This window comes from Scyliorhinus torazame, chromosome 15 (genome assembly GCF_047496885.1).
Source record: "Scyliorhinus torazame isolate Kashiwa2021f chromosome 15, sScyTor2.1, whole genome shotgun sequence".
Lineage (NCBI taxonomy): Eukaryota > Metazoa > Chordata > Chondrichthyes > Carcharhiniformes > Scyliorhinidae > Scyliorhinus > Scyliorhinus torazame.
In genome coordinates, this window is record NC_092721.1 from 202485228 (window position 1) to 202511348 (window position 26121).

The 26121-nt window shown below is 50.3% G+C and overlaps 1 protein-coding gene across 3 annotated transcripts in view; it reads right to left on the reverse strand.

Annotated features, from left to right (window-relative positions):
• Positions 1 to 15036: 15036 nt before the first annotated feature.
• Positions 15037 to 26121, reverse strand: part of LOC140392130 (autophagy-related protein 16-like) — a 210785-nt gene continuing 199700 nt past the window's right edge. For all 3 annotated transcript variants that reach the window (XM_072477454.1, XM_072477453.1, XM_072477455.1), the window contains 2 exons: positions 21553 to 21654; positions 15037 to 17261 (listed from right to left, as the gene is read on the reverse strand). In XM_072477454.1, the coding sequence (XP_072333555.1) occupies positions 17168 to 17261; positions 21553 to 21654 (196 nt within the window). In that variant the 3' untranslated portion in view covers positions 15037 to 17167. The remainder of the gene's footprint in view (positions 17262 to 21552; positions 21655 to 26121) is intronic.

Here is a 26121-nt window from a genome sequence, read left to right on the forward strand (position 1 = left end):
GCAAATGGAGGAGAGCGTACCGCGCTCGAACCCCGGTATATCGGATCCGATCCCCTATATTCGGGTATAAAACTAAGGCTAAAAAGAGCAACATTGTAGATGGTACACACGTCTGCTACCGATTGTCAGGGGGGGAGGGGGGGGGGGTGAAAGGGAGTGAATGTCAATCAAGTGGGGCTGCTTTGTCCTGGATGGTGTTGAGCTTCTTGAGTGTTGTTGGAGCTGCACTCATCCAGACGAGTGGAGAGTATTCCATCACACTCCTGACTTCTGCCTTGTAGATGGTGGACAGGCTATGGGGGAGTCAAGAGGTGAGTTATTTGCCGTAGGATTCCCAGCCTCTGACTTGCTCTGGTAGCCACAGTGTTTATATTTGTAATGTCGTCCCGTTTCTAGTCAATGGTAACCCCCAGGATGTTGATAGTGGGGGATTCCCTGATGGCAATGACTTTGCAGTTCTTGTTCTGAAAGACCCAAATGCACTCTGATTTTATGCAATTTGTAAAATTCATTCTTCCACAGGATGTGTGAGCAGTTTTAGGCCCCATAACTAAGGAAGGCTGTGCTGGCCTTGGAAAGGGTCCAGAGGAGGTTCACAAGAATGATCCCTGGAATGAAGAGCTTGTCGTATGAGGAACGGTTGAGGACTCTGGGTCTGTACTCGTTGGAGTTTAGAAGGATGAGGGGGGATCTTATTGAAACTTACAGGATACTGCGAGGGCCTGGATAGAGTGGACGTGGAGAGGATGTTTCCACTTGTAGGAAAAACTAGAAGCAGAGGACACAATCTCAGACTCACAATCTCAGGGACGATCCTTTAAAACAGAGATGAGGATGAATTTCTTCAGCCAGAGGGTGATGAATCTGTGGAACTCTTTGCTGCAGAAAGGCTGTGGAGGCCAAATCACTGAGTGTCTTTAAGACAGAGATAGATAGGTTCTTGATTAATAAGGGGATCAGGGATTATGGGGAGAAGGCAGGAGAATGGGGATGAGAAAAATATCAGCCATGATTGAATGGCTGAGCAGACTCGATGGGCCGAGTGGCCTAATTCTACTCCTGTGTCTTATGGTGTGTTGCTGACTGGACCAGCGTTTGTTACCCATCCTTAATTGCCCTTGAACAGAATGGCTTGCTAAGGCCATTTCAGATGGCAGATAAGAATTAATTATGTGGGTCTGCAAACACACAAGAGGCATATTGGAGCTGAGATGTTGACTCTCTTTCTCTCTCCACAGATGCTGTCAGATCTGCTGAGTTGTTGTCTTCCGCTCGGGTCAGAAGGATTGAGGCTCGTGTTCTGCTCAGTCAGCCCGTCGAATACTGTGCGACCTCCCTGCCACCATGTTGCGTTCTTCTTCTGCTTCAATGTACCAAATATACAAAATGACTGGTGAAACAATAATGGAGGTTCTTTATCTGTAAATAGTCTCATCTTCAAATAATGGCCATTGCGAGCGGTGAAGCACATGTCTGGCCTTGACTACCCACTGCTTGTATGGGTCAAACTCATCACATCCTGTTGAGGTATATAATGATTGACAGTAGTTAGACATAAGCATAGACATAGATTTTACAGTGCAGAAGGAGGCCATTTGGCCCATCGAGTCTGCACCTGCCCTTTGAAAGAGCCCCCCACTTAGTTTAAAGGTACATGTTTACAGATTTCAACAGGGACGATGGTTATTGTTTATTTTCATTGACAGGATATGTGTGTTGCTGGCTAGGCCAGCATTTGTTGCCCATCCCTATTTGCCCTCGAGCAGGTGGTGGTGAGCTGCCTTCTCGATCCGCAGCAGTCCATGTGATGTAGGTACACCCGCAGTGCTGTTAGGGAGGGAGTTCCAGAATTTTGACCCAGCGACAGTGAAGGAACGGCCGATATATTTCCAAGCTGGGGTGGTGGGTGACTGGGGTGCTACTCATTTGAGCCACAGCTGAAACTTAGGACTGAATTTTTCCATTCCTGCCATCTGAAAAATTCGTGGAACACATTCCCGCTGACTCGGAGTGCCCCGCAGCCATTTCACGCTGGACTGAGGTTTAACTGGCTGTAGGTGGGAATGCTGCCATCTGCTGGGAGGAAGACCTGCCCTCGAGAGCTGGCTGATCAGATTGTCCGCCAGCTCTCTAGCTCCTGCAGCGACCGGTGGACAGAAGGAGAAATGCGGGAGGACGTCTGAGACGAAGGGCAGGACTTTCCGTCCCTTCTCGATAACAGCCAAAGACGACTCCCTGCCCCCAGTAGCGGGTCCCCCAGTGGCGGACGTGCAAGCCACGCCAAGGCCGTAGACTTGGGCAGACCGGAACTTCCCACTGGCAGCCAATGGCTCGCCGTGGAAAAACCCGCCATGGGGCGGTGAGGTGGGATGCTGGAAAATCCCAGCCTACGCCTGGGCACCAGAGGCCCAGGGAGGTCCAAGGGGTCCCGGGACAGGGAGGTTAAGAAAGGCCCAGGGGGCGCAAAGTGGGCCAATCGGTGCCTCAGGGGAGAGGCCGGCTGTTGAGAGGGGGGAGGGCTGTCCGGAGGGCCCCAGTCCTTTTGAGCTCAGGAGGGGGTTTCTGGTGGAGGCATCGCCCCACCCCCTTCTCGCCCGAGATATAACCCTTTTGATTTTTGGCTTTTCCCAAGTTCAATCCTTCTGCCAGCCTAAGACTTGAGGCCGGGCAAGAAGCAACCCTTAACTATTACTTAACGGGCTCAATTGGATTGGATTGGATTGGATTTGTTTATTGTCACGTGTACCGAGGTACAGTGAAAAGTATTTTTCTGCGAGCAGCTCAACAGATCATTAAGTACATGAGAAGAAAAGGGAATAAAAGAAAATACATAATAGGGCAACACAACAATTGGGGCAAGTGCAGGCTTCCTGTCCAAGGCCTTGCCCCCCGGCACAAAATCGCTGCATGGCCGGGGCAGGCGGGAAACTGGGGGAAAGCCCACCCCTCCAATTTCATAACTGACTCTTCCATCCTGGGAAAGAAGCTTCTGACTGTCCACGCCCCTCATATTCCTGTAGACTTCTATCAGGTCACCCACAACCTCCGTTGTTCCAGGCCTGCCCCTCCCCTAACAATCTGTCAGTGAGGGAGCTTAAAATGCTGACCTTAACCTTGAGACATACAATCGAATGGGGTGGAGAAGGGAGCTGTGCTTGGAGGGGTAACTAAGACAGGGGGAGTTGGACATTCAGAAAGAGCAGAGTGTCAACGCAAAGAAATGCAGCAATCCAATTTAATAAAGGCGACGGGAGTCGTTTGTTTTTAACTATTTGGACTATTTACACAGGTTGAACCTCGCTGTGTCCTCTCCCTGTGTCATCGCTTTCGTTTTTGTTTAGAAAATATTTCATTGAGGCAATTATAATTTTAACATTTTAACATTCCAAACAACAGAGCGGTCCAACACATGCAAAATCCCCACAGTAACACACCCAACTCCTCCCCACCCTAACTCCGAGCTACCCATATATTAGATTCCCCACCTTTATTCTTAATTTCCATGCCTCCCTCCCAGCCCCTCCCCCCCACTGCTGACGGTCAATTCTCCTTGAAGGAGTCGATGATAGCTGTCTCCTTCGAGCGAACTCCTGTAAGGAACCCCTTAAGGCAAACTTAATTTTCTCTAGCCTGAGAAACCCTGCCATGTCACAGGCCCCCCCCCCCCTGTAGTGTTGGGTGTTCTGATGTACAGAGGATGTACAGATGTATTTGGTACAACGCTGTTTTATTTCAACTTGTTATTTACAGTTCTGTCTTGATACTCTGCACGTGGTGACTCCCTGTGTGTGATGTTAATCAGGTCCTGTCCTTGTCCTGGTCTCCAGATCTACTGGCCACCAGGTGTTGTGTTTCTTCTCTTATACTGTCTCTGTCCTTGTCTATGATTGGTTGTGGTGTTGTGTGTGCTGATTTGTCTGTTGGTGTGTCTATCATGATGTGTGTGTTTGAATATCATGACATCCCCCTTTTTTTACAAAATTATGTGCCTACGTGGTTATAAATACGAATGTGTCGTGAGTGCATCTAAAAGTGTGTGTGCGTGATATTTACAGCAGGTGCATGTGGCGTAACTATATACATGGGGCGATGTCGGGTGTGTCATGCTAACGAGGTTGTACCATAACAAAACAGGAAGACGAAAAACTTTGAAGTGTGGTCCGGTCAAACGATATCTGGAATGATAAAACAGTAACATGTTACAATACAATAGTGTTTCAACTTTAACGTGTGAACAGTCTCATAAGTCCAATCTAGTAGGTGTGCAACGAATTCGGGTTGACCGCCAGGGTGGCACTCCATTCATCGGCCGGATTGATGGTGTTGACCCTGTTCACATCAATGACTGAAACCCGGAAGGCATCTTGGTCATCTGTGTCATTTGGCTGGATGTCCTGATGTACGGGCTGGACGGTCCTGACGTGTCTGCGAGGTTGTCGGAGATGTGTAGGATCCATCGGTTGAACCGCTCGACAGTAGGCAGCGTAGTGGCCCATCTTGCCACATCGTAGGCATTGTCGGTTTTTAGCAGGACATTGCCCTTTTAAATGTACAGCTCCACAGTTGCCGCACGTCATCACGTCACGGCGTTCGTTACGCCACTGCGCATGCGCAGTTCGGTCTTGCATCGGGCGCGCCTGCGCAGTGCGTCCCTCGATGTTGCCGTTGGTTTTGGCGCGCACAAGCGCGGGAGACCGCAAAAAGCGCGGGAAACAGCCGCCCTCGTCCGGGCCGCGGGCCGGGAGATAATCAATTGCCTGGATGCGTTCGGCCTCGTGGGCAGCCTGGCTTGCCGATTCGACGGCTAGGGACCCCCTCCGTGCTGACTTGGTCGCCTGAAATTGGGCAAAACGGCTGGTTGCATTTTCATGGAGGACACAAGCTTCCACCGCAGACGCTAAGGTCAGGCCTTTAATTTTAAGAAGCTGCTGGCATAGGCCACTGGAGGCAACACCAAAAACAATCTGGTCCCGGATTATGGACTCTTGAGGTGTTGCCGTAACCCAGGACTGCGCGAGTATGCGGAGGTGTGTCAGAAAGGGTTGAAAGAGCTCATCCTTACCTTGCAGGCGTTGCTGAAAGATATACCTTTCAAAACTTTCATTCACTTCAACGTTAAAGTGCTGGTCTAGCTTGAGGAGGACCGTGTCATACTTGGATTGGTTCTCGCCGTCCGCGAACACCAGTGAGTTGAATACATCGATGGTGTGCTGATCTGCGGTAGTGAGGAGCATCGCAATCTTTGTTTCGTCCGAGGCACTCTGTTTCTCGTTGGCTCGCACGTACAGTTCAAATCGCTGCTTGAAAAGCTTCCAATTGGTGCCAAGGTTCCCAGCGACTTGCAACGGCTGCGGTTTGTTGGTGATGTCCATATCTCAGGATGGCAGGTTTGCCGGCAGGTATTGATCCACTCCTGTACCATGTAGTGTTGGGTGTTCTGATGTACAGATGAACGAACACGGTTGTATTTGGTACAACGCTGTTTTATTTCAACTTGTTATTTACAGTTCTGTCTTGATACTCTGCACGTGGTGACTCCCTGTGTGTGATGTTAATCAGGTCCTGTCCTTGTCCTGGTCTCCAGATCTACTGGCCACCAGGTGTCGTGTTTCTTCTCTTATACTGTCTCTGTCCTTGTCTATGATTGGTTGTGGTGTTGTGTGTGCTGATTTGTCTGTTGGTGTGTCTATCATGATGTGTGTGTTTGAATATCATGACAACCCCGACTTTGGAGGCTCCTAGTCCCTCCATCCCAGCAAAATCCGTCTCCGAGCCATCTTGGAGGCAAAGGCCAAAACGTCGGCCTCTCCCCACCCCCCGGGTTCCCGGATCTTCCGACACTTCAAATATTGCCACCTCGGACTCGGAGTCACCCTCCCTTCCAGGACCTCTGACATGACATCGTAAAATCCCTGCCAAAATCCCGTGTCATCGGTTTCTGACCGATCGACCTTTTACACAACATAATCATCAGCCCCATAGTTCGAGCGAGAGCTCATACACGGGGAAAACAATCGACCCCGCCTGGTGTGTTTCATGCAGGTTATTACACATAACAAAGAAGTCTTGTGGACAGGATGTGATGTGTTTTACCCTCATGAGCTATGAGGAGAGGTTGGAGAAACTTGGTTTGTTCTCACTGGAACGACGGAGGCTGAGGGGCGACCTGATAGAAGTCTACAAAATTATGAGAGGGATGGACAGAGTGAATAGTCAGAGGCTTTTCCCCAGGGTAGAGGGGTCAATTACTAGGGGGCATAGGTTTAAGGTCCGAGGGGCAAAGTTTAGAGGAGATGCGTGAGGGAGATTTTTTTTACACAGAGGGTAGTGGGTGCCTGGAACTCGCTGCCGGAGGAGGTGGTGGAAGCAGGGACGATAGTGACTTTTAAGGAGCGTCTTGACAAATACATGAATAGGATGGGAATAGAGGGATACGGACCCAGGAAGGGTAAGGGGTATTAGTTCCTACGGGCAGTATGGTCGGGCCAGGCTTGGCAGGCTGAAGGGCCTGGTCCTGCGCTGTCATTTTGTTTGTTCCTTTCTTTGTTCTTTGTTCATACAAGCAGCGGCGGTCGAGACCAGGCATGAGGCGCAGTGGGTAGCATCCCAACCTCTGAGCCAGAAGCTCTGGGTTCAAGCCCCACCCCAGGGCCCGATGGCCAAGGTAGGCCCGTTCATGACACCCATCAACCAGCAGATCCTTCCGAACATAAGAACTAGGAACAGGAGTAGGCCATCTGGCCCCTCAAGCCTGCTCCGCCATTTAATGAGATCATGGCTGATCTTTGTGGACTCAGCTCCACTCTCCGGCCCGTACACCATATCCCCGAATCCCTTTATTCTTTAGAAAGGTATCTATCTTTTTCTTAAAAACGTTTAAAGAAGGAGCCTCAACTGCTTCACTGGGCAAGGAATTCTAGAAATTCACAACCCTTTGGGTGAAGAAGTTCCCCCTACACTCCATCCTAAATCTACCTCCCCTTATTTTGAGGCTATGCCCCCTAGTTCTGCTTTCCCCGACCAGTGGAAACAACCTGCCCGCATCTATCCTATCTATTCCCTTCATAATTTTATATGTCTCAATAAGATCCCCACGCATCCTTCTAAACTCCAATGAGTACAGTTCCAGTCTACTCAACCTCTCGTCATAATCTAATCCCCTCAACTCTGGGATCAACCTAGTGAATCTCCTCTGCACTCCCTCCAGTGCCAATATGTCCTTTCTCAGGTAAGGAGACCAAAATTGAACACAATACTCCAGATGCGGCCTCACCAACACCCTATACAATTGCAGCATAACCTCCCTAGTCTTGAACTCCATCCCTCTAGAAATGAAAGACAAAACTCGATTAGCCTGCTGCACCTACACACCAACTTTTTGCGACTCGTGCACCAGCACACCCAGGTCCCTCTGCACAGCAGCATGTTTTAACATCTTACCGTTTAAATAATAATCCATTCTGCTGTTATTCCTCCCAAAATGATAGCCTCACACTTGGCAACATTGAATTCCATCTGCCAGACCCTAGCCCATTCACCTAACCTATCCAAATCCTTCTGCAGACTTCCGGTATCCTCTGCATTTTTTGCTTTACCACTCATCTTAGTGTCGTCTGCAAACTTTGACGCATTGCACTTGGTTCCCAACTCCAAATCGTCTATGTAAATTGTGAACAACTGTGGGCCCAACACTGATCCTTGAGGGACCCCACTAGTTACAGGTTGCCAACCAGAGAAACACCCATTTATCCCCACTCTCTGCTTTCTGTTAGTTAACCAATCCTCTACCCATGCTACCACTTTACCCTCAATGCCATGCATCTTTAGTTTATGCAGCAACCTTTTGTGTGGCACCTTGTCAAAGGCTTTCTGGAAATCCAGATATACCACATCCATTGGCTCCCCGTTATCTACTGCACTGGTAACGCCCTCAAAAAATTCTACCAAATTAGTCAGACACGACCTACCCTTTGTGAACCCATGCTGCGTCTGCCCAATGGGACAATTTCCCTCCAGGTGCCCCGCTATTTCCTCCTTAATGATAGATTCCAGCATTTTCCCTACAACCAAAGTTAAGCTTACCGGTCTATAATTACCCGCTTTCTGCCGACCTCCTTTTTTAAACAGTGGTGTCACGTTTGCTACTTTCCAATCCTCTGGGACCACCCCAGAGTCTAGTGAATTTTGATAAATTATCACTAATTTACACACCAATGGCTGTCAGTAAGAGCGGGAGGGACTCCTGGTCAGCCACGCATGATGTGGAGTGTCAGCCCCTCAAGCTATAAACTCCTGGGCACAGACTAGCGGCCTGTTCCAGGAATTATTACCATGGAAACAGACAAAAACCTGCCTTCGTGCATCAGTCGGTGCGGTAAGAAAATTGGAACATGGGACCACTGGAACTAAACTCCGGGACGGAGGCAAACCATCAGCACAGGAGAGCGAGTGAGGATTGACATTTTTAGAGAACAAAGCTGTGGAAATAAAAAGAACAAACATTTGGATGGAATTTACAAAGAACCCTGTTCAGTCACTGAGGAAGTGAAACGTGATTTTATTTAATTTAACAAAAATACAAAAGCCATGAACTTTAATATTAATAGTACTAAAGCACCTTTACAAGAAATTAAATTCTTTACAATGTCTAAAACATGTAAACAACATGTTAATCTAGCAGGCATTTAGATAAGCAGATACTGCATACAATCAGAAACCCTCAGTTAACACGTATCCTTTGCTTTTATTAAGAACTCAAACATTAGTTAAAGGGGTGAGCTCTAATTAAGGGGCATTAACCAAAGGTATTATGGGACATGAGGCAAAGGTGGGCCTATAGTGTTAGGTTGCAGGTCAGCCATGATGTGGAAGGCACGGTAGCACAGTGGTTAGCACTGTGGCTTCACAGCGCCAGGGTCTCGGGTTCGATTCCCGGCTCGCGTCACTGTCTGCACGTCCTCCCCGTGTCTGCGTGGGTTTCCTCCGGGTGCTCCGGTTTCCTCCCACAAGTCCTGAAAGACGTACTTGTTAGGTGAATTAGACATTCTGAATTCTCCCTCTGTGTACCCGAACAGGCGCCGGAATGTGACGACTAGGGGCTTTTCACAGTAACTTCATTGGAGTGTTAATGTAAGCCTACTTGTGACAATAATAAAGATTATTATCTCACTGGCTGGCGGAGCATTCACGAGGGGCTGAATGGTCTTCCCACCGTGCCTATATTTCTGTGGATTAATTATCAAGTTTGTTGTTAATAATCCCCTTTCAACATTATCCCGTGACAATTGCGGTTCGTTGCAGGGAATTCTGAAGGCATTGGGGTGGGTATTGCTGGTCCCAGGGTCTTTCAACCCACTGGCTAATCAAATGTTGGAACGTTGGCTGGGGGGGGGGGATTAGGAAGGCAACCTGCTTAATTCTCTGATATTCCCGTCAGCCAACTCCAGAGCCATAATCAGGAACATTCGCTCCCTTTTCTCCTCAATGTACAAGACACAGGAATTGTTGATTCTCCTGTTTCAATATGACAACAGTCACTGGATACTTCAACAGTTAGAGGTCACCTTCCGTCACCATTCACATCAACAGGAGGGTGACTGAATGAAGATGCATCCCATAGAACATACAGTGCAGAAGGAGGCCATTCAGCCCATCGAGTCTGCACCGACCACTTAAGCCCTCACTTCCACCCTATCCCCGTAACCCAATAACACCTTTTTCATCACTAAGGGCAATTTATCATGGCCAAACCACCTAACCTGCACGGCTTTGGACTGTGGGAGGAAACCGGAGCACCCGGAGGAAACCCACGCAGACACGGGGAGGATGTGCAGACTCCGCACAGACAGTGACCCAGCGGGGAAATCAAACCTGGGACCATGGCGCTGTGAAGCCACAGTGCTATGTCAGTAATAAATCTACTGGGTAGAATAGGTGTCGTGACCTTGTGAAAGGTATATCAACATTCACTTGACAATAACTGTACAGAAGCAAGAAAGAAAGATTTGCATTTATATAGCATTTTTCATCACCATTAGATGTCTCAAAGTGCTTTGCAGACAATTCGGCATTTCTTGATGTGCCCGCGTTGTTGTAGTGGAGGAAATTCAGCGGTCAATCTGGGCACAGCAGGCTCCCACAAACAGCAACGTGGCAATTTCCAAGTAATCTTTGTGATGTTGATTGAAGGATAAATACTGACCAGGGCATCCGGGGTTAATCCCTGCCTCCTCTTTGAATTAGAACATACAGTGCAGGAGGCCATTCGGCCCATTGAGTCTGCACCGACCCACTTAAGCCCTCACTTCCACCCTGTCCCCGTAACCCAATAACCCCTCCTAACCTTTTTGGTCACTAAGAGCAATTTATCATGGCCAATCCACCTAACCTGCACGTCTTTGGACTGTGGGAAGAAACCGGAGCGCCCGGAGGAAACCCACGCGGACACGGGGAGAAAGTGCAGACTCCGCACAGACAGTGACCCAAGCCGGGAATCGAACCTGGGACCCTGGCGCTGTGAAGTTACAGCGCTATCCACTTGTGCTACCGTGCAATGGAACGTCAGCCTCGGACTTGGTGCTCAGGTCGTGCAGGAGGTGGTGAACAAGGGGGACTTGGTGACTCAGCGGCAACTGAGCCATGGTTGACAAACCGAGGTTGAGTATTGGGTGACATGGATAATACCAAGACCGTGGACGAGGTTGGCTGGAGTTTCACCGGGACTTCAGTTGACGTAGAGAGACTCTCCAACAGAGAAGGTTAAATGGCAAATTCATACAGATGTTCAAAATCATGAAAGGCTTTACTGGAGTAAGGCAGGAGAGAGTGTTTGTGCTGACAGGGGAGTCAGTAACTAGAGAGAGATACAGATTGGAGCAAATTGGTGGAAATAGAGTCAGGTTTGTATTCTGCAAGCCCTGGCGAGGGAAAGGCTAATCACTCGCTCGTGTGTGGGGTGTCCAGAGCGTAATAAAGGCACCACAGACCAAATGGAATGCTTGAATTCTACAACATAAGAGGAGGCCATTCTGCCTATCATGCCGATACTATCTCTTTGAAAAATCCATCAAATTAGACCTGCTTCCCAGCTCTATTCCCATCACTCTGTCATGTAATTTACCAAAATTCACTAGACTCTGGGGTGGTCCCGGAGGTTTGGAAATGAGCAAACGTGACACCACTGTTTAAAAAAGGAGGTAGGCAGAAAGCGGGTAATTATAGGCCAGTGAGCTTAACTTCGGTAGTAGGGAAGATGCTGGAATCTATCATCAAGGAAGAAATAGTGAGGCATCTGGATGGAAATTGTCCCATTGGGCAGACGCAGCATGGGTTCATAAAGGGCAGGTCGTGCCTAACGAATTTAGTGGAATTTTTTGAGGACGTTACCAGTGCAGTAGATAACGGGGAGCCAATGGATGTGGTATATCTGGATTTCCAGAAAGCCTTTGACAAGGTGCCACACAAAAGGTTGCTGCATAAGATAAAGATGCATGGCATTAAGGGGAAAGTAGTAGCATGGATAGAGGATTGGTTAATTAATAGAAAGCAAAGAGTGGGGATTAATGGGTGTTTCTCTGGTTGACAATCAGTAGCTAGTGTTGTCCCTAAGGGATCAGTGTTGGGCCCACAATTGTTCACAATTTACATAAATGATTTGGAATTGGGGACCAAGGGCAATGTGTCCAAGTTTGCAGACGACACTAAGATAAGTGAAGCAAAAAGTGCAGAGGATACTGGAAGTCTGCAGAGGGATTTGGATAGGCTAAGTGAATGGGCTAGGGTCTGGCAGATGGAATACAATGTTGACAAATGTGAGGTTATCCATTTTGGTAGGAATAACAGCAAAAGGGATTATTATTTAAATGATAAAATATTAAAACATGCTGCTGTGCAGAGAGACCTGGGTGTGCTAGTGCATGAGTCGCAAAAAGTTGGTTTACAGGTGCTTAAGAAGGCAAATGGAATTTTGTCCTTCATTGCTAGAGGGATGGAGTTTAAGACTAGGGAGGTTCTGCTGCAATTGTATAAGGTGTTAGTGAGGCCACACCTGGAGTATTGTGTTCAGTTTTGGTCTCCTTACTTGAGAAAGGACGTACTGACACTGGAGGGTGTGCAGAGGAGATTCACTAGGTTAATCCCAGAGCTGAAGGGGTTGGATTACGAGGAGAGGTTGAGTAGACTGGGACTGTACTCGTTGGAATTTAGAAGGATGAGGGGGGATCTTATAGAAACATATAAAATTATGAAGAGAGTAGATATGATAGATGCGGGCAGGGTGTTTCCACTGGCGGGTGAAAGCAGAACTAGGGGGCAGAGCCTCAAAATAAGGGGAAGTAGATTTAGGACAGTGTAGGAGGAACGTCTTCACCCAACGGGTTGTGAATCTATGGAATTCCTTGCCCAGTGAAGCAGTTGAGGCTCCTTCATTAAATGTTTTTTAAGATAAAGATAGATAGTTTTTTGAAGAATAAAGGGATTAAGGGTTTTGGTGTTCGGGCGGGAAAGTGGAGCTGAGTCCACAAAAGATCAGCCATGATCTCATTGAATGGCGGAGCAGGCTCGAGGGGCCAGATGGCCGACTCCTGCTCCTAGTTCTTATGTGCTTCCTCTTCAACAACTTATCCAGTTCCCCTGTTAAAAGTTCCTGTTGAATCTGCTTCCACCGCTCTTCCAGGATTCCGGATCCCAACTTAACTGCGTGAAAGCATTCTTGGTGAGATCACAAGAAACAGGAGGAGTAGGCCATTCGGCCCCTCGAGCCTGCTCTGGTCAGTCAATAATGTCATGGCTCAGCAGACTGTGGCCTTAACTCCACTTTCTTGTCTGCTCCCCTAAACCCTCGACTCCCTTGTTCATCTAAACTCTGTCTAACTTGGCCATGAACATATTCACTGACCCACAGCCTCCACTGCTCCCTGGGGGGGGGGGGGGGGGGGGGGGGGGAGAATTCCATACACTAACGGCCCTCGGAGAGAAGAAGTTCCCCCTCATCTCCGTCTTAAATGCTTCCCCATGATTGTTTGATTCACAAAAGGTGCAATGCTTGGACATGTTCCTTTTGGATGAAAGGACAAGTCCCTGTATACGAATATGTGTAGTTTCGAGCAAGCACCCGGCTGCTAATCTTAGTCCCCCTGGTGCATTCTCCGTGGCAACACCTTGACCAATCAGAGCCGACTCCCCAACCAACCAGCTCATGCACTATAAATTGTTGCTCCCTTTGAAATTTGATATGCTTGCATCTTTCCTTATGAGTGCAAGATGAAAACCTTGAACAGCATAACTCTTCTTTTTCAGCAATGATCAAGTTCTGTTCAACCAGGTGGTTATTCTACAGTTCCTGCACTGACCTCCTGAAGCTCCATGGCACCAACAGCTGTCCCTGCATAAAGCACAGGGGCTGAATAAGGCCATTCGAACCTGTTCTGTCATTCAACAAGATCCCAGCTGCTCTCCTACCTCAACTCCATCTTCCTGCACAATCCCCATATCCCTTAATCCCCTTAGTACCTCCAAGTCAAATCCATTGATCTATGTCTTGAATATATTCGATGACAGAGCATTCACATCTCCCTGTGCTGGAGAATAGCAAAGATTCAGAACACTGTTGAGTGAAGACATGTCCCCTCATCTGCGTCTCAAATGGCCGGCTCCTTATTCTGCGGCTGTGACCCCTGTGTTCTAGATCCTCCAGCCAGGGGAGGGAGCATTTCCTCAGCAACTCTGTCAAGCCCTCTCAAGCGTGTAGCTCAGGGTGGCATGCGGCGCAGTGGTTAGCACTGGGACTGCGGCGCTGAGGTCCCGGGTTCGAATCCCGGCCCTGGGTCACTGTCCGTGTGGAGTTTGCACATTCTCCCCGTGTCTGCGTGGGTTTCACAACCACAATCCAAAGCTGTGTAGGGTAGGTGGATTGGCCACGTCAAATTGCCCCTTTATTGGAAAAAATAATAATTGGGTTCTCTAAATTTATAAAAACAAAGAACTTAGCTCAGTGTGGCGTACTCTCGACACTGAGATTGTGTGTTTGAGTCCCACCTCGAGGCTCGCGTACAAAATCTTGGCTGAACACTGATGGAGTGGCGCACTATCGGAAACATTGTCACGCAGGTCGGACATTACATTGAGGCCCTTTCTATCCCTCAGGTGGATATAAAAGACCCCGCGGTGCTATTTCTAAGAAAACATATTGATGCAATATTTCACCCTCAATCAATTTCACTACAAAATAGATGATCTGGTCATTATCACACTGTTATTTATGTGGGCTTGCTGTGCATTAATTGGCTTCCAACGACAACTTATGTTTATATAGTACCTTGAGTGTTGAAGGTAACCTTAAGACAAAATGGCCCAGGAGCTTCAAAGGAGCGCCGCAAAATCACACAAAGGTTGACCAAAAAGCCGGATTAAAGAGGTAGATTTGAAGGGGTGTCTTACAGGAGGAGAGAGGGATAGAGCGGCGGGGAGGTTTAAGGAGGGATCTCCAGACCTCCGGGCCCATGAAGCCGAGGTCCCAGCCACCAAAGTTGGAGTGCTTAAAATTGCCGGCGCTGACGGTCCCTGAACGTCGGGAGCACAGAGGTCTTGGGGGTTGGTTGGGGGAGGTTACAGAGGAAGGCAAGAGTGGGGGGGGGGGGGCATGGAAAGATCTGAAAACGAGGGTGGGGATTTTCAAACTCGAGGCGGTGCATGACCGGGAGCGAGCACAGGTTATAACCGGGGTTTGCATTTCAAGCACCTCATTAGATGTGAAACATGCCTGGAAAATTTGGAAAGGTGCAGACACACGCAGCTTTTCTTTTTCCCTCGCAACGTTTTGGGGAACACCAAACTCAGTACTTTTTTTCTCACAATGTTTCACATTCTTCCGTCTGTCTGAACCTGCGCTATCTTGCCACAACGTGCAGCCTGGGCTTTGTGGGGGGAACAAGAGTAGCCCCACCAATGCCAGTGTCTGAAAGCTAGGCTTTGAGCCCAAGGTAGGCCTCAGAATCGCCCCCCCCCCCCCCCCACTTTCATGGCCTCCAAGTGGCTCCTCCCTCCTCCTCCCACCCTCTCCCTGATTCAGCTGCGAAGACACTAACCCCCACCCCCCCAGGTTGGCTGCAATCTCTCTCGGTTTAGAGAGTGGATAGAATCCCTCTGGAATCCCTACAGCACAGAAAGAGCCCATTTAGTCCATCGGGTCTGCACCGACCCTCTGAAAGAGCACCCTACCACCACCCTAATCTCGAAACCCAGTAACCCCACCAAACCTTTTGGACGTTAAGGGGCAATTTACCGTGCTTGTTAGGTGAATTGGACATTCTGAATTCTCCCTCAATGTACCCGAACAGGCGCCGGAATGTGGCAACTCGGGGATTTTCACAGTAACTTCATTGCATTGTTAATATAAGCCCCCTTGCGGCAATAATAAAGATTATTATCGTGGCCAATCCACCTAACCAGCACATCTTTGGACTGTGGGAGGAAACCGGAGCAGCCAGAGGAAACCCACGCAGACACGGGGAGGACGTGCAGACTCCGCACAGACAGTGACCCAAGCCGGGAATCGAACCCGGGACCCTGGCGCTGTGAGGCAGCACTGCTAAGCGCTGTGCCACCCTGCCACCCTAAGAAGCGAGGCAAGCGGCAACTAACATTCGCGCCACACAAGTGCCAGACAATGATCATCTCCAACATGATTGGATATAACCATCGGTCCTCGAACACTTAAAAAGGACACGGGCAGCAGGGCTTGGACTGCCAACCCTCCAGGATTGGCCTGGGGTGTCCAGGGATTTGAAGATCAATGTCCAGAACACTGCTGTGTCCGTCTCTGGAGAAAAATCGAGACGTTAAAATGACGTCTTTTTTTGTCATTTTCTTTGAATATTTCTCTTTATCAAATATAAAATATTGAATATGGAGATGAAGAGGCTTTTGGGTAGACCGGTGAACATAATCCAGTGGAGTAATGTCTTTGATTTCCAATTGGCCTAGGGAGGCTGTGGGTCACAGGGATGGGTGTGTTGGCTGGAGCATTGGAGGGGGAGGGAGGAGGGAAGTCATGTGATGGAACCTCCAGGAATACATTTAATCAGAGTTGGCAACCCTGCAGCAGCCACCTTGGAAACCCACCGCCTGGAATTTCCTCTCCAAGCTACGCACGGTCCTGGCTTGGAAAAATATCGGCCGTTCCTTCACTGTCGCTGGGTCAAAATCCTGGGAATGCCCTCCCTAACAGCACGGCGGGTGTACCTACACCACCTGGACTGCAGCGGTTCAGGATGGCGGCTCACCAGCACTTTCTCAAGGGGCAATTAGGGATGGACAACCAATGCTGGACTAACCAGCGACGCCCACATCCCGTGAAGGAATAATTAAAAATTCACCGCCAATAATTTAAAAAATATTTTCCCTCCCTCAAAAATACATTTTTCCTTCGTCAAATGGATGACGGCAAAGTGCGTTTCAAGTGCACTAGACTTTGTCGAAGGCACGTTTGCAGTCCCACCGCTTCTCAAACCTTACAACCCAGCTCAGTCTTTCAGACGAACATCCAGTTGTGGGTCAGAGTCGATTCCCTTTATTTCCATCCCTTCTCTCCGCAGGTGCATCCTGACTCACTGAGTCTTTGTAGGATGTTGTATTTTTATTACTAATCTCATTGTCCCTTGAATACTTTCACTTTCCAAGTCCCTTCCTGTAACTTATTTCGCACAGTTACCATTTTGTTGAGAATGATCCAGACTCCCTTGTCATTGTCCCTCCACTGAGAGTTGAGAATCCAACACATCCTCCACTGTGGAAGGAATGCTTTGGGTTCAACTCTTCCTGGGGGTTTCCTGTCATCAACCTGCGCTGGGTGAGTTTTTCCCTCCTTGCGGGAGGTACAAGACCATGTCTTGGATAGGGCACGAGGTAAACTCCCTCATCTTGCGGGAGGTACCGAGGCCACATCCTCCTTGTTCAGTCTTTGTGTGGGTTTCGGCTATCCGTTGCCTTGGACACAAAGTTGGGCGTGGGGGAGTTGGGGGCTGTCGGCGGAAACGCTCCCCTGTAAAGAACATTAAATTTCTCGAACCCAAGCTCTGGCACAGTCGTCACTCTTTCTTTCTGGGACAGGTTCCCACTTGATGCAATGGTGGTCAGGAGCAGCAGAAACGGCATCATCACTGCAGGCGGGTCAGCAGTCAGACCAGAGATTGGCCACCTTCGTACGGTCCACAGTCACCACGTACTCCCCTGACAAAGACCAGGAAACCGCGTTGATGGATGATCTAGAAAACAAGGGAGAAAGGGAGAGAGAGAGTGAGAGTGAAAGCTATTTCTGAGCAGGGAGAGGGTAAATGGACTGTGTGTGTGAGTGTGTGTGTGTGTAAGTGGGGGGAGAATTTGTCAAGGTTGAATCTTTGGAGGCATAGATTTGGACGGAGGGCAGAGGGTGGGCGCGGCAGGATCTTCCTCAGATCAGGGGTGGCAATCTGGAGCTACAACCTTCTCCGAGCATTGTCAACCCTCCCGTATTGTCCGGGAGTCTCCAGGATCTGAAGATGGATCAATCTCCAGGACACTGCTGTGTGAAAAATCATCGGGAGGTTCAAAGAGATTTGTTTCATGTCATTCTCTTTGAACATTTCTCTCCATCAGATGTACAAATATTGAAAATGGGGAAAAAAGACAGTTTGACTGACGGCCAAGCATCCTCCATTTGGATGGTGAGTCTATTACCTTTCCACTTGGCCTATCCCATTCCCCCCCTCCCCCCCCCATCACAAGCAGAAAAACATCCACTCATTGGAATTTTGACCAGGCCATCATGTAATTGTCATAGACTCAGCTTCCCTGTCCAATTAAAAGTGGCACATGGGCTCTCAGAGCTGAGGGCCCAATCCAAGGCCTTCCAGCTTCAGAGCCCAGCCTCAGGTCAGGTGTTTCCGGGACGGTGTTTCAATGCGAAGGTGCCCTTTCAGCTAAATGATGAAAGTTGAAATTTTAGAAGACAGAAAGCTGCCAGACCGTAGGGGAACGTCCCTCTACAGGGGGACCTTTAACAGTAATCACAGCCAGGTGGGCAGGGCCTGTAGGCCTGCCTGGAGTGCAGGCCTCCTCCCCCACCCACCCCAACTAGGAACCCCAGCTCTGCCATTGTGTAATTTACTCCAGGCAGTTAATCTGCGCACCCTTCCCCCCCCCCCCCCCACCCCACGCCCCCCCCCCCCCCACATCCCCCTTCCACCCCCCACCCCCTCCCACCTCCACCCACCCCACCCCACGCCCACACCCCCCCCCCCCCCCACCCTCACCTCACACCCGACACCCCCACCCACCCCTTGGACTGGAAAATCCCACAGGGCCTCCTAAACATGCCTAAACAAACAATTGGTGGATCACCTCGGGGAGGTGGGCAGCCTTCACAGGCCCCAAGCCCCCATCGGCCAAAGTGGCGGGTGTCAGAGGCCGGGGCGGAATGTCGGCCCCTTTCCATGGTCCTCATGGGGGTTAGAGCACGGACATATAGAAGAACTAGGAGGAGGATTAGGCAGTTCAGCCCCTCGATCTGGCTCCGCCACTCAATAAGATCATGGCTGATAAGATCTGCGCCTCACCTCCACTTTCCCGCCTGTTCTACATAACCCTTCAACCCATTCCTAATTAAACATCTGTCAATCTCCTCCTTACATTTGCTCAGTGTCCCGGCAACCACTGCACTCGGGGGGGGGGGGGGGGGGGGGGGGCAGTGAATTCCACAGATTTACAACTCTTTGAGAGAAGTAAACTCTCCTCATCTCTTGTTTTAAATCTGTTACCCCTTATCCTAAAACTATGGCCTCTCATTCTAGATTGACCCACAAGAGGAAGCATCTGCTCCACGTCTCCTTTGTCAATACCTTTTATCATCTTGTACACCTCAATTTGATCTCCTCTCATTCTTCTAAGGTCTGGAGAGTATCGGCCTAAACTGCTCGATCCCTCTTCATACGACAATCCCCCCATCTCTGGAATCAACCTAGGGAACCTCCTCTGAACTGCCGCTCATGCAACCTCGAGGGATGGTTTAACACAGTGGGCTAAACAGCTGGCTTGTAATGCAGGACAAGGCCAGCAGCGCGGGTTCAATTCCCGTACCGGCCTCCCCGAACGGGTGCCGGAATGTGGCGACTAGGGGCTTTTCACAGCAACTTCATTGAAGCCGACTTGTGACAGTAAGCGATGATTATTATTATCCCTCCTCAAATAAGGGGACCAAAACTGTACACCGTGTTCCAGGTGAGGTCTTGTCAATGCCTCGTACAGTTGCAGCAACACAAGACGAGATTTGAATATCGAGCCACTTGAGGAGGTATAAAGACAGATCAAAAACCTCCTTAAAGAAGGAGATGGCAGCGGAAAGGGACAGGGAGGGAATTCCTTGCGGACCAGGCAGCTAAAGGCACGGCCGCTAATGATGGAGCGATTAAAATTGGGGATGGGCAGGAGACTAAGAGTTGGCGAAGTGCTGCGATCTTGGAGGGCTGTGGGGATGGAGGAGGGAAGGGGCCTCGGAGGGATTTGAAAACACCATAGAACATACAGTGCAGGAGGAGGCCATTCGGCCCATCGAGTCTGCATCGACCCACTTAAGCCCTCACTTCCACCCTATCCCTGTAACCCAATAACCCCTCTTAACCTTTTTGGTCACTAAGGGCAATTTAGCGCGGCCAATCCACCTAACCTGCACGTCTTTGGACTTGTGGGAGGAAACCGGAGCACCCGGAGGAAACCCACGCAGACACGGGGAGAACGTGCAGACTCCGCACAGACAGTGACCCAGCGGGGAATCGAACCTGGGGCCCTGGCGCAGTGAAGCCGCTGTGAAGCCACGGTGCTAACCACTGTGCTACCGTGCTGCCCTCAAAGAGAAGAATTTTAAAACTGAAGTATTGGGAGCCAATGAGGATCAGTGCGCACAAGGAAGATGGGTGGACAGATTTTGGTGTGAGTAAAGGTACAAGTAGAGTCCTGTTGGAGCTCAATTTTCAGAAGAGTGCGAGTTATGAAGCTGGAGAGGGAAGCGTTGCAGAAGCCAGCTTATACTGACTCCAATAAAAGGTCATACGGACCCGAAACATTCAATCTGTTTCTCTCTCCACCAGATGCTGAGATTATCCTGCATTTTTTGTTTTGATTTCAGATTTGTAGCATCAGCAGTATTTTGCTTTTATCATCATTTGTTTATCACTCCATTTGTTCTGGATAACATTCGCCAGGCAGACATTCTCTGTCTCTCTGCTGTCTGACTGTTCCTATGCGGACGGAATGACGCGCATGTTTTGCCCCCACAAAATGACCACAGTGTTGACAGGGAAAAGAAATCACTGACCAGTGAGGAACGGGACTCTGAACTACCAGTCAGAACATGAATATTCTTGAAAAGAGAGCCATGTTGCTGAAGTTTTTCATCTTACACCCATCAGAACAAACACAAGAGTATCAAATTTCAAATGGGCACAACAATTTATCCTACAGAGGAAAAGGGTGTTGATTGGTTGGAAAGTTGAATCTGATTGGCTGAGATGTTGCCATGGAGAAAGCAATAGGAACTACAGGCTCCACAAGCTCCCAGCTAATTCAAAAAAGGTGCATATTCCTTTTGTTTGCGGGGAACAGGTCCCCGTGTATGAACGCATGTTGCTTCTAGCGAGTGTAAATGAAATGCGTTCTAGCTCGACAGATTATCTTAAATTGGTTGTTCGTGTCGCTATTAGTACACTCAGGATTGTTCAGCAAGTGCTGCCCAATCGTGGAATCACATCTAACAGCAGACATTTTGCTTTGGGCCGGTTGAGTATGGTCTGCACTCTGCATATTACAGACAATTGAAGGAACATGGTTGTTTGACTAGATCAGCTAATCTCTGGAATGTACGGTGCATGTACCTGACATCGCACTGGCACTGAAATTCATACCCAGCGTTGCTCAACTGCGTGGTTTTGGGACTGACGGCAGTTAGCAGAAAATACCACTCGCTAGCCCCTGCAGAGTCACTTGCTTAACCGGTTATAAAAGTATCCGTCCGACCTCGAAATACCCCAGAAAGGGAAAGCATCTGAAAACTCTGAACGAAGGGTTCAACAGGAAACTCCTCCCTGCCTTCCCTTTTAACCATTGCAGTCCCAGGCAATATTTACCCCGCAACCCACATAATTAAAACCGACTTTCAGGTCGTACAGATGCTGCCAGACCTGTTGAGATTTTCCAGCATTTTCAGTTTTTGTTCCTAAATTGCCAGCATTCGCCGTATTTTACTTTTATTTTCAGGTCATTTACCTCATTGATGTTTGTTGGATCTCACTGTGCCCAAATTGGCAGCTGAGTTTCCTACACTGCAGGGACAAAATGTTGCGAACGTTCAATGGCTGGAAAATGTTGGGATGTCCAGAAGTCAAATAAGGTGCTGCACCTTCTAGTTTCCTATCTTAAAGGCATCGGATAAACGGAGGCGGGTGCTGCATTGCTTCAGAACTAATTTCACTCTCTGGCGCAACAGGTAGAAACGCAGAACGCTCAAGGTGCACTCTCTCCACATACCTGTGCTGCCCAACCAAGGAACTCTCCAATTTGCCAGTGAGGGTGTCCCAGACATAGAGACCTCCATCCGAGGATCCCACAACTGCATAGCATCCATCAGGGCTGGAAGAACAGAAATAGACAAATCCATTATCCACTTCTGACAGGGCAGATGTATACAACGGCTTCAGACTACATAAAACAAAAGGATTATCTTAGACTGAACAACTCTCCGCACGGCCACATCTCTCTGCAACCTCTTTCACCTTTACATGGACTTGAATCATACTCAGTACGTGACAAGCAGTTCCCAATCCAGTCTCTTGTCCCTGTAATCCAGACTGACACGCCCAGTACCAATACTAAAGGAGTGCTGCACTGTCAGAGGGTCAGTACTGAGGGAGTGCCGCACTGTCAGAGGGTCAGTACTGAGGGAGTGCTGCACTGTCAGAGGGTCAGTACTGAGGGAGTGCTGCACTGTCAGAGGGTCAGTACTGAGGGAGTGCCGCACTGTCAGAGGGTCAGTACTGAGGGAGTGCTGCACTGTCAGAGGGTCAGTACTGAGGGAGTGCTGCACTGTCACAGGGTCAGTATTGAGGGAGTGCTGCACTGTCAGAGGGTCAGTACTGAGGGAGTGCTGCACTGTCAGAGGGTCAGTACTGAGGGAGTGCCGCACTGTCAGAGGGTCAGTACTGAGGGAGCGCTGTACCGTCAGAGGGTCAGTACTGAGGGATGCTGCTTTGTCAGAGGGTCAGTATTGAGGGAGCACTGCACTGTCAGAGGGTCAGTACTGAGGGAGTGCTGCACTGTCAGAGGGTCAGTACTGAGGGAGCGCTGCTTTGTCAGAGGGGCAGTACTGAGGGAGTGCTGCACTGTCAGAGGGTCAGAACTGAGAGAGTACTGCTTTGTCAGTGGGGCAGTACTGAGGGAGTACTGCACTGTCAGAGGGTCAGTACTGAAGGAGTGCTGCTTTGTCAGAGGGGCAGTACTGAGGGAGTACTGCACTGTCAGAGGGTCAGTACTGAAGGAGTGCTGCTTTGTCAGAGGGGCAGTACTCAGGGAGTGCTGCACTGTCAGAGGGTCAGTACTGAGGCTGCGCTGCACTGTCAGAGGGTCAGTACTGAGGGAGCGCTGCACTGTCAGAGGGTCAGTACTGAGGGAGCACTGCACTGTCAGAGGGTCAGTACTGAGGCTGCACTGTCAGGGGGTCAGTGTTGAGGGAGCGCTGCACTGTCAGAGGGTCAGTACTGAGGGAGTGCCGCACTGTCAGAGGGTCAGTACTGAGGGAGTGCTGCACTGTCAGAGAGTCAGTACTGAGGGAGTGCTGCACTGTCAGAGGGTCAGTACTGAAGGAGTGCCGCACTGTCAGAGGGTCAGTACTGAGGGAGTGCCGCACTGTCAGAGGGTCAGTACTGAGGGAGTGCTGCACTGTCAGAGTGTCAGTACTGAGGGAGTGCTGCACTGTCAGAGGGTCAGTACTGAGGGAGTGCTGCACTGTCAGAGGGTCAGTACTGAAGGAGTGCCGCACTGTCAGAGGGTCAGTACTGAGGGAGTGTGGCACTGTCCGAGGGTCAGTACTGAGGGAGTGCTGCACTGTCAGAGGGTCAATACTGAGGGAGTGCCGCACTGTCAGAGGGTCAGTACTGAGGGAGTGCCGCACTGTCAGAGAGTCAGTACTGAGGGAGTGCCGCACTGTCAGAGGGTCAGTACTGAGGGAGTGCCGCACTGTCAGAGAGTCAGTACTGAGGGAGTGCTGCACTGTCAGAGGGTCAGTACTGAGGGAGTGCTGCACTGTCAGAAGGTCAGTACTGAGGGAGTGCTGCAGTGTCAGAGGGTCAGTACTGAGGGAGTGCTGCACTGTCAGAGGGTCAGTACTGAAGGAGTGCTGCACTGTCAGAGGTCCAGTACTGAGGGAGCGCCGCACTGTCAGAGGGTCAGTACTGAGGGAGTGCTGCACTGTCAGAGGGTCAGTATTGAGGGAGTGCCGCACTGTCAGAGGGTCAGTACTGAAGGAGTGCCGCACTGTCAGAGGGTCAGTACTGAGGGAGTGCTGCACTGTCAGAGCGTCAGTACTGAGGGAGTGCTGCACTGTCAGAGTGTCAGTACTGAGGGAGTGCTGCACTGTCAGAGGGTCAGTACTGAGGGAGTGCTGCACTGTCAGAGAGTCAGTACTGAGGGAGTGCTGCACTGTCAGAGCGTCAGTACTGAGGGAGTGCTGCACTGTCAGAGTGTCAGTACTGAGGGAGTGCTGCAGTGTCAGAGGGTCAGTACTGAGGGAGTGCTGCACTGTCAGAGGGTCAGTACTGAAGGAGTGCCGCACTGTCAGAGGGTCAGTACTGAGGGAGTGTGGCACTGTCCGAGGGTCAGTACTGAGGGAGTGCTGCACTGTCAGAGGGTCAGTACTGAGGGAGTGCCGCACTGTCAGAGGGTCAGTACTGAGGGAGTGCCGCACTGTCAGAGAGTCAGTACTGAGGGAGTGCCGCACTGTCAGAGGGTCAGTACTGAGGGAGTGCCGCACTGTCAGAGAGTCAGTACTGAGGGAGTGCCGCACTGTCAGAGGGTCAGTACTGAGGGAGTGCCGCACTGTCAGAGAGTCAGTACTGAGGGAGTGCTGCACTGTCAGAGGGTCAGTACTGAGGGAGTGCTGCACTGTCAGAAGGTCAGTACTGAGGGAGTGCTGCAGTGTCAGAGGGTCAGTACTGAGGGAGTGCTGCACTGTCAGAGGGTCAGTACTGAAGGAGTGCTGCACTGTCAGAGGTCCAGTACTGAGGGAGCGCCGCACTGTCAGAGGGTCAGTACTGAGGGAGTGCTGCACTGTCAGAGGGTCAGTATTGAGGGAGTGCCGCACTGTCAGAGGGTCAGTACTGAAGGAGTGCCGCACTGTCAGAGGGTCAGTACTGAGGGAGTGCTGCACTGTCAGAGCGTCAGTACTGAGGGAGTGCTGCACTGTCAGAGTGTCAGTACTGAGGGAGTGCTGCACTGTCAGAGGGTCAGTACTGAGGGAGTGCTGCACTGTCAGAGAGTCAGTACTGAGGGAGTGCTGCACTGTCAGAGCGTCAGTACTGAGGGAGTGCTGCACTGTCAGAGTGTCAGTACTGAGGGAGTGCTGCAGTGTCAGAGGGTCAGTACTGAGGGAGTGCTGCACTGTCAGAGGGTCAGTACTGAAGGAGTGCCGCACTGTCAGAGGGTCAGTACTGAGGGAGTGTGGCACTGTCCGAGGGTCAGTACTGAGGGAGTGCTGCACTGTCAGAGGGTCAGTACTGAGGGAGTGCCGCACTGTCAGAGGGTCAGTACTGAGGGAGTGCCGCACTGTCAGAGAGTCAGTACTGAGGGAGTGCCGCACTGTCAGAGGGTCAGTACTGAGGGAGTGCCGCACTGTCAGAGAGTCAGTACTGAGGGAGTGCTGCACTGTCAGAGGGTCAGTACTGAGGGAGTGCTGCACTGTCAGAGGGTCAGTACTGAGGGAGTGCTGCAGTGTCAGAGGGTCAGTACTGAGGGAGTGCTGCACTGTCAGAGGGTCAGTACTGAAGGAGTGCTGCACTGTCAAAGGGTCAGTACTGAGGGAGCGCCGCACTGTCAGAGGGTCAGTACTGAGGGAGCGCCGCACTGTCAGAGGGTCAGTACTGAGGGAGTGCTGCACTGTCAGAGGGTCAGTACTGAGGGAGTGCTGCACAGTCAGAGGGTCAGTACTGAGGGAGTGCTGCACTGTCAGAGGGTCAGTACTGAGGGAGTGCTGCACTGTCAGAGGGTCAGTACTGAAGGAGTGCCGCACTGTCAGAGGGTCAGTACTGAGGGAGTGTGGCACTGTCAGAGGGTCAGTACTGAGGGAGTGCCGCACTGTCAGAGGGTCAGTACTGAGGGAGTGCTGCACTGTCAGAGGGTCAGTACTGAGGGAGTGCCGCACTGTCAGAGGGTCAGTACTGAGGGAGTGCCGCACTGTCTGAGGGTCAGTACTGAAGGAGTGCCGCACTGTCAGAGGGTCAGTACTGAGAGAGTGTGGCACTGTCAGAGGGTCAGTACTGAGGGAGTGCCGCACTGTCAGAGGGTCAGTACTGAAGGAGTGCCGCACTGTCAGAGCGTCAGTACTGAGGGAGTGCCGCACTGTCAGAGGGTCAGTACTGAGGGAGTGCCGCACTGTCAGAGGGTCAGTACTGAGGGAGTGCTGCACTGTCAGAGGGTCAGTACTGAGGGAGTGTGGCACTGTCAGAGGGTCAGTACTGAGGGAGCGTCGCACTGTCAGAGGGTCAGTACTGAGGGAGTGTGGCACTGTCAGAGGGTCAGTACTGAGGGAGTGCTGCACTGTCAGAGGTGTTGTCTTCCAGTTGAGTAATTAAGTCGAGATCCCGACTGCCCTCTAGGGAGATCCCATGTCACTATTTTGACGAGGAACAGTGGAGTTTCCCCCAATGTCCTGGCCCTGAATCAACGTCACTAAAACAGGTTACCTGGCATTATCACATCGTAGTTTGGGGGATTTTGCTGTGCACAAATTGTCCTGGAGGTTTTTTTTTCCAAATTAAGGGGCAATTTAGCGTGGCCAACCCACCTACCCTGCACATCTTTGGGTTGTGGGGGCGAAACCCACGCAAA